This window comes from Chrysoperla carnea, chromosome 5, assembly GCF_905475395.1.
Source record: "Chrysoperla carnea chromosome 5, inChrCarn1.1, whole genome shotgun sequence".
Classification (NCBI taxonomy): domain Eukaryota; kingdom Metazoa; phylum Arthropoda; class Insecta; order Neuroptera; family Chrysopidae; genus Chrysoperla; species Chrysoperla carnea.
Window position 1 is genome coordinate 27,010,946 of NC_058341.1, and position 8,610 is coordinate 27,019,555.

General features: G+C 27.9%; 1 protein-coding gene across 2 annotated transcripts in view; it reads left to right on the forward strand.

Moving 5' to 3' along the window:
- LOC123301500 (abhydrolase domain-containing protein 2) overlaps positions 1–6,773 on the forward strand; it is a 29,330-nt gene extending 22,557 nt beyond the window's left edge. The window contains exons 3-8 of one of the 2 annotated variants that reach the window (XM_044884261.1): positions 1,427–1,594; positions 1,843–2,029; positions 3,951–4,031; positions 5,171–5,365; positions 5,711–5,865; positions 6,493–6,773. In XM_044884261.1, the coding sequence (XP_044740196.1) occupies positions 1,427–1,594; positions 1,843–2,029; positions 3,951–4,031; positions 5,171–5,365; positions 5,711–5,865; positions 6,493–6,665 (959 nt within the window). In that variant the 3' untranslated portion in view covers positions 6,666–6,773. The remainder of the gene's footprint in view (positions 1–1,426; positions 1,595–1,842; positions 2,030–3,950; positions 4,032–5,170; positions 5,366–5,710; positions 5,866–6,492) is intronic. The other variant, XM_044884262.1, reaches the window with a different exon arrangement.
- Positions 6,774–8,610: the final 1,837 nt, after the last annotated feature.

Genomic DNA, 8,610 nt, shown 5'->3' on the forward strand with positions numbered 1-8,610 from the left:
TTCTATAATAATTATTCCACACAAAAGAAATCCGTTGAAAAATCATACAAAAATATACTTTACATTATCACCAAGATTTTTCATCAATTCAATTCTATTATTTAAAGACTTTTTAGAAGCGAACATTCAACAAATTTTGTGGATGTTGTTTTTAACAATACACTGATTTCTGTTGTTCATTAAAATGTACTTGAAAGTAATTTTCATTTAATATATTTTCATAAGGAAACAAGAGAATGGATAGAAAAATAAATGGTAATAACAATTGATTTTCATTTGTTTATTTGAATATTTGAAATTACTAATGTATGCAAAAATATACCAATTGGTAATAAAGTCATTGGAAAATAGCTTGATAAGAACCATCGATCGCAGCGTAATCAGTGGACGAAATGAGCAATAAAATATTCATATTATACCACATATATAGGACTATCACGTTATTCGATCCGAAAGATTAAGGCTAAACTGCATGATTTAAAAAAATTGTTTCTGGGATAGATGGAGGCTTATTGGCTGTACATTTCAAAATTAATTTCGTATTGTGCACGATGTCCGGAAAAATCGAAAATCAAATTTTAAATAGAACAGTATTCTTTTAAATAGAACACCGTGAATATTACTTTATTTTCAGGTTCTACGGTCAAAATAAAAGTGAGATTCGTTAAGGTTAACCTTACTAAAATTCACAGTTTCTGTACTTTCTGAAAATGTAGCAGGAATTTTATAGTTTTTAACATGAACTGATTTTAACAAAAAGTAATTACTTAACTTAATATTAATGTCTTAATCTTACGCCAGTAACTCTTTATAGACAGTTTTGAAGAAGTCGTCTAATACGAAATCAATGCTACGTATTATTTGCTACTTAAACTTAAATATGCTTAACAGTGTCCAATCGAAGAGACATTTTCAGTCAAAATCGAAGTCGAACCATCAACTTCTGTTCTTATTTTGGTCGAAAGTGAAATCTTTTACATATTTTTGGAGATATTTGTTATCTAATAAAAAAGCTTGGCAGGACAAAGAATGCCACCCACGATGTTTCAATAAAAGTTTAGATCTAAAAATGGGTTCCAAGGTTATGCATATCTGTAACAAGTTTTGTTACTGTACCAAAATTTACAAAGTAAAATCGCTTAGCCTCTGGACTATTATATTCATATGAAACGTAAATAGAACGAAATAGACCAAAATGTTTTTAATACAGATGTGAATTTCTTCGAATATTTGATAGGTTTACAGTTTCCAGTACACATACGTTTAACCTTTAACGTAAATTTCTATGCGTAGGTTGATTTTGATTTCCATATATAGAGCAACTTGTAATACTCCAGAAAATTTCTCATACTTTAGAAACAGTTTTTGCTTCAACTGATTCAAAACTCTAAAATATCATAATTTAACAATTATATTTATTTTACAGATGATATCACAATTGCAATATGTCCTGGGATTGGAAATACATCAGAAAGTGTATACATTCGCACATTTGTACATTGGGCACAAAGGCATGGTTATCGAGCATGTGTATTAAATCATGTTGGCGCATTATCATCTGTTCCAGTCACATCCCCGCGTATATTTAGTTATGGTAAGAAACTCTTTATTATTTATTTTGAAAGTCCCTGACAGAATTTAAATAAAGCAGCCCTTTTTGGAAGCACGAATTGACATTTCTTGATAATGCCGCGACCGTTTATTATATTTAAAACTGGAAAACTCGAATAGTATAACTAATCCTAAAAATATTTGATCAATATTCTTAATTTCGAAAATTAAAATACTGTCAGAATCTTTCAAATAAATTTCAACTGTACATTTTTTTTCTTTTTTCTAAAGGTCATACTGGAGATTATAATGCAATGGTTCAGAATTTATTAGAACGGCATCCACTAACAAAAATAGTTTGTATTGGTTTTAGTCTAGGCGGAAATTTGGTTACTAAATATATGGGTGAAACAGATCGAGTAAGACCACAAAATATCATTGGTGGAATATCAATATGTCAAGGTTATTCGGCTACTGAGTAGGTTTATTTCTTTTTTTTTTTTTTTTCATTTTCTCCATTTAAAAAATATTATGTAGCTTTTGTGAAATTATATTCAGTGAAATTTGTTATTTGATGGTAAAAATATATTAATGTATTAAATTTGCATCTATGTTACTCTATTCAACCAATTATTTGCTTCTCAGGTGCTCAAAGATCCACAATTTTGTACTATTTAGAATTTTTTATACGAAATACGTTAATTTTATTTTACTTACTTTTATAATATGAGCGGAAATGCGTAACACTTTCTAATTATATGAATTATAAATAATCCTACGGCACAAGTTACCTACACATAATGGTATAAAAATGTTGCTCACATGAGCTCATATGAAAAAACTAAAAAAATGATGAAATTTTATTCAAAAATTCAAAATTAAGAAGTCTCTGGTGAACCAACAATTACTAGAAACATTTTCTAGAATATTTAAATGCAAAAATTTCCACCCAAACAAAAATTCAAATCACTACTTGCTATAAAAGTTGAAAATTAGTGGAATTGGCTAGAATTGCTACTGCAAGAAATCTCACTAGTTTGGTTTGAGTAGCGTATGAGTCCCTAGTTAGTGTTCCTTTTATTAGAAATCGGTCTAAAACTTAGAAGTTTTCAAAGAGCAAATTTCACTGTAACAAAAAAAACCTTTTTTCTTAGAATTCGATACAATTTGGAATCTACCGTATAGGTATTCATCTATTTCTTTAATATTAGTTATTTTTAATGCGCTTTTCTGTAAATTCACTGTAACCAATTTGTCATTATTTACTTTTACTTCTACAATTTTAGGCATTTACAAACTTTATTTGATGTTTCGAAATGATGACGGACATAAAATGGACTGATTTTTAAGTTTATTATATTTTCCTAATTAGTTGTTTATAAAAATTCTGACTGAAACATATTATTGTCATCTCTGGGTTAAATAGAAAAAGTAGAACGATTTTCATGTATATTAAGTTGCCTATATAGATTATAACTATATTACTCGAGTGAATGTAGCTTAAGAAAGTGTAAAATAAAGGAATAATTTTTCCTTGATTCGATCTTTGTCAATTGTACTATTTTCTTAAGTCCTAAGATACCTACAAATATTTATTTCAGTTTCCTCAAAAAAATTAATTGGATATTTAAGAGCAATTCTACTATTAAGACGATGTAATCGAGAAAACGATATCTTAATTCTGCCATGTTTCCTGCTTTTCTGTTGATTAATGGTAGCAAGTTCTACTGTGATTGGATAAATCTAAATCTATCTAATGCTGTAATTTGACTAATAGTGTATATCTTGCGCTTATTAAAAATGTAAAGCAACATCCTGTTGTCCGCAGCCTTACCAAATCTACTTCGCATTTTTTTACATTTATATAGCTGGTAGCTTCTCAACAAGCCATCATCACCTTTAAGCTTATCATTTTTGATTGCTACTAGGCATTTGAATGTAGCTACAGTGAACAAGTCTCTTATTTCGCAACATTCCCATGGAAATATTTACAACCACTTACCAGTCTATGCACCTATTGATAGCAAATAACTTCGAACTTCAACATCAACTTCTAAACCTTTTTAAAATTTTTCTTCAAAATTTTTTTTTTGCAATCATCTAGTCCGTTGTCTTTTTTAGAAATCACATAGTTATTGAAGCTTTGGATTATTGTCGTAACACCTCTCGTATTTCAAGATGTAAGACAGAAAATTCTCTTCCCCAAATATATTTGCCTAAAATAACGTAAGGAAAAGAATATCAATGGTATCAAAAACAAACCAAAGAGAAGATATTCCGAATAATTATGCTAAATTCTCTCGAATAATATATTTTATTAAAAATTATTGTAGAATAAATATTTTGTTTCCAAAAATGTCGATTAACTATGGTTTGTGGTTTATTGGGATTTGTTTTAGGGATGCAGATTCATCAAAAAGTTTCAGTGAAATAATCCGCTCGCCAAAAACCGTTCTTTGGTTGCCGTACCTGTATCAAACGTATGGGTTTTATTAACTCGTTGGGTAGACATAAAAAATTATTTTAGATTATTTAAATTCAAATTTTGATATTTCTCTATTTGTTTGTTTTTTAATGGGTGTTCATATTGATAAAAATAAATTATTTTAACAAAATTCAGCTAATAATAATAATATTTTGATATTTTCTAGAATATTTTTTGCATCATCTCTTCTTAACACAATTAATTTTCAATTTTTTCACAAACAGTTTTCAAGTTATGCGCTTTAATTACTTCTATAACAAAATGGTTGATGAATATTTTTATGATAAATTTTATTAAAATCAATTTTATGGTGTACATTCATGAAAGAATTAGAAAAATGTTTCATTATTATTTCAAGATTTTTAAAAGAGTTTCGATAATTACCAATACCGATATTTACCCCCTTTTATTATTGTATAGAAAGCTTATATGGTTACCAAACGCTCTGCCGTGAAGGGGCGCGAAGCAACTCAGTGATGTTTTAAATCAAGATATTCCTCTTATTCACACGGACGTAAATTTCAACGTTGATTAAAATCAACTCTCGTGTATCGAGGCCTAAAAAAATGGAGGGTTATATTATTTACACTTATATATGTTAAGGAAAGAAATCTCAGTAGAAAAAATTTCTTCTCGGTCTAGCTGCTAGCTCTTCATTTGCTTATAATATAGGTACCTTCAAATGAAAAATTGCTTTTAAAGATGGCATTGAGTTTTTTAAATATGGCTAGACCTATATTGGCCTGGTTACGAAGATGTCGAATATGGCACTCCTTTTATGCTGTGTGGGAATATGAGTGTGTTCATTTCGAAGTATCTAAATAATAAAATTTATCCACTTTACACGTAAGAGCTTCTTGTTAGCTTTAGTGGTCCCTTGGGAGTGTCTATGAAACAGAACGACCGAGCTAAAACTGACTACCGATTGACTGTTCTTAAATATACAGTAGACAAGTTCTAGCTTATAACTTTTCCCAGCCGATTTATCTACTCATTTTGGCAAATGGGAATGCCTTAATTTTATAGGAATGTGTCTTTCAATTTTTTTTAATTGTTTCTTGCGTGAATGTACACGTATTAATTACATTTGTTTTAATTCAATGTTTGATTTGTATTTTATAAATTCTTTTTCAGAGGTACAAAATTTTTACTAAATTGGCAAAATTTTAGAAGGTTTTACTTATATGTGATGACTGAAAATATGAAAAATATTATACTACGTCATAGAAGTGTTTTACTAAATGAAGATGTTAAACGGCGATTTGGTTTACAAGAACAACAAATCATTAGTGCTGCTACACTGCCTGAATTAGATGACGCTTATACAAGGTACAGCATAATATGTGATAAATTTTAGCAAAAAAAAAAAAAAATACACTTCCAAATGAAACTCAAACCACGAATCTTTCGCTGTTGGTATAAATTCTCTATCTTTAAGCTATTCAATTTTACCAGATATCGTTAACATCCGTGGTTGGAGACCCGTTTGGATATAAATAATTTTTCTATATTTGATAAAGACTTGTTTGTCAAAATAAACGAACGACGTTTTCATTAACGATCATATTTAAATAGGAGTCCGGAATGTATTAGTGTTAATTTGCTACACAAACCCTCTATTAGTTTTTAAAAAAATTAACCATTTTATAACATAGTAAAAAAATTTGTTTTCAGGAAAATTCATAATTTTGATTCAATCGATGATCTATACCGATGGAGTTCAAGTGTAAACTATTTAGAAAATATTAAAACTCCAATGGTATTTATTAATGCCAAAGATGATCCTATTGTTCCAGAATTATTACTTAATCCTATTAAAACGTATGCATGTGAGTATTAAGTTATAAATGTTTTTTTTAAATTTAATTCATATTTTCATTTTATTTATGTAAAGAGGCTGCATCATATTTGAAGCGAAAAACAAAAAAGTACAAATTTTACGGGTATGGAATAATACCACAATTTATGGAAGAAATTTTCGGTATATTAAAAATAAATTTAAGTATAAAAGTCGGTCTTTTCGGTTTCTTTGAGGCTTCTAGTTTCGAATCTCTATTAAATAACTGAATCATCTGTTATGGACTAAATCAATCAGCTTGATCTGAAAATCGAGCTTTGCTAGCACGAACCTCGTAGTATTTCAAAATAAATAGTCGATGTCACAAGCCCATCTTAACCTTGCACAGTACATTTCCTTAATGCAAGATAAAAATTAATTATTGTGCAACAAAGAAGGATAGTAGGCGAAATTCTGACGATCTACCTTATAAAGTATGGAGAATGGTATTTAATTTTTAGATCGAGTACCCTTAACCTCATGATTTACATTTCTAGAATCTTTTGTCTCTATGGATTGTACTCAAGATAGGAAAAAAGGGTCTACAGGTCTTTCATTATTAATACTAAAAGCTTAAAAAAACTTCATAGTAATATTTTATGTGTGTTTTTGTTTTCAGCGGAGCATCCAAAAGCAATGTACATAGAATTAGCACACGGTGGCCATTTAGGTTTCTACGAAGGTGGTTTCATATATCCGAATCCGGTAACATGGTTGGATCGAGCTTTAGTATCATTAGTAGGAAGTTTATTTTTATATCATAGTGACACTGCCAAAAAAATAGCGGATTAAGAAGTAAATTGAAATAAATTTTTTTTTTTTGATAATTGATTATGTTTAGAAATGTATCTTTTCTATATGTAAACAAAATAAATTTTGTATATAAAACATACTTGTTTTAGGGGGAAAAACCAATTTAATTTAAACAAAATTTATTAATAATATTAGAAAAATATCAATTAATATTATTTATTTATTATTGTCTTTTAATGCAATGAAACTGGCATTTTTTAATATACTGTTTTAAGTATATTGAAATAAATGATCCATTTTCATTTAGTTCAGAAATTTTTATAAAAATGTTTATTTTAAATGGTTTTTACTAACAAAAATTGTGAATTCGTTATCAATAGTAAATTTGTTTACATTGCGCATCCAATTTTTATATTCAAAATGCAGAGTACCAAAAGAATGTATACACTATTTAAATGACGAAAGGGATTAGCTTTTTGTTTATTAGGTTTCAAATAAAGATGATAACATTGACCTATGAAATACAAAACTTTCCTAATCGCTACAACTGGTATTTGAACACGTGTGCTTCAATGTCCGGTTTCTATTCATTGATTTCACCAAAACATTCAGGAGAATTCCTTTTTCTTCAAACTTATCTCACAAACGAGTAATTGTGAATGGCAATGGAACATTTCGCATTTAATGCATTTTTTGGTGATCTAGCTGTGTAAATAACTTGGTAATGGAGCCGATCATAAATAGATCTCCCAAGAATTGGCAAGAGGATAGAACGTATATATATAAGCGTAGTTAGCTACTTTAAAATTGTTTTAATCAATCGAAAAATTATCTCTCGTGTAGAAACTCAATCAGAGACCATTGCACAATGGTAATTTTAGCCGGTTCCATCGAAGTTTGAGGCAGACATAATTGTCAAATGATAAAAAAAATTCTAAAATTCAATATCATCTTAATTTTCAAAAAAAAAGGCCAACTAAAATTTTAGCAATTATAGTATACGAATCATCGCAATTTTGTATTTAGGTATTTATTTTGAAAAAATGAATGATTTTATTTGAAGTTTTAATAATATAACATTTTGACTTCGAAAAATTTAAAATATCGAATGAGGTTTTTAGTTCAATTTATTTTAACGTTATTATTTCATTTAACTATTGCGTTAACTTATAATTTCGAGTTTCATAGATAAATATGCCAAAAAAAAAATTAGATTTATTTAGTTTAACAAATCAAATCCTTAACTTATTCGACATTAAAAAAAAAAACGTATAAAATTGGATGTTAATCGAAACATAATTTGTTTTTAACGCAATACGTATAATTTTAAATACAGGCCTATTCAAAATTCTTTTTATTATTCAACAGATTGTAATAGGCAATTAATTTGCTATGTTTTAAGAAAATTGGTTCAGTTTGGAAAGAACTACAAGAAAAAACTCGTAAAAATTTTTTAAATTATGCTTGTCGGCTGTTTACATATTTAATTAACTTCCGTCCTTCAATTGTTAATAAAATAACTAAAAAGTTATATTAACAAAAGTGGTATTTTGTCATTTAAGTAATCTTCCTCTCTTAATATATTTTACTTTTAGAATCTTAATGGCAGCTATAAATCGTTTTTTCGTTATTCTCTGTAATTTTTTCCGTCAACGACTTTATCTTAAAACAGCATTTCTGCCTTGAATACCTTTTGAAAAAATTTTTAGTGCATTATCTTTTATTGCCAAAAAGTATTCCTGTTGAAATATAAAAATAATGTTTTTTGAATGCCCTGTATTATAAATATTCTAATTGGACACACACTCAGTAAAACAAATTATTGTATAATATGATTTTATCCATCCTCTGACAATATAACTTATTATTCAAATATAACTAAGTTTATTCGTTTGTGTTAATTATGCATTTATTCCAATAACAAATTAATAATAATAATAACCATAATATACAATAAATTGTATCTACAATAGTTTTGTGTCGA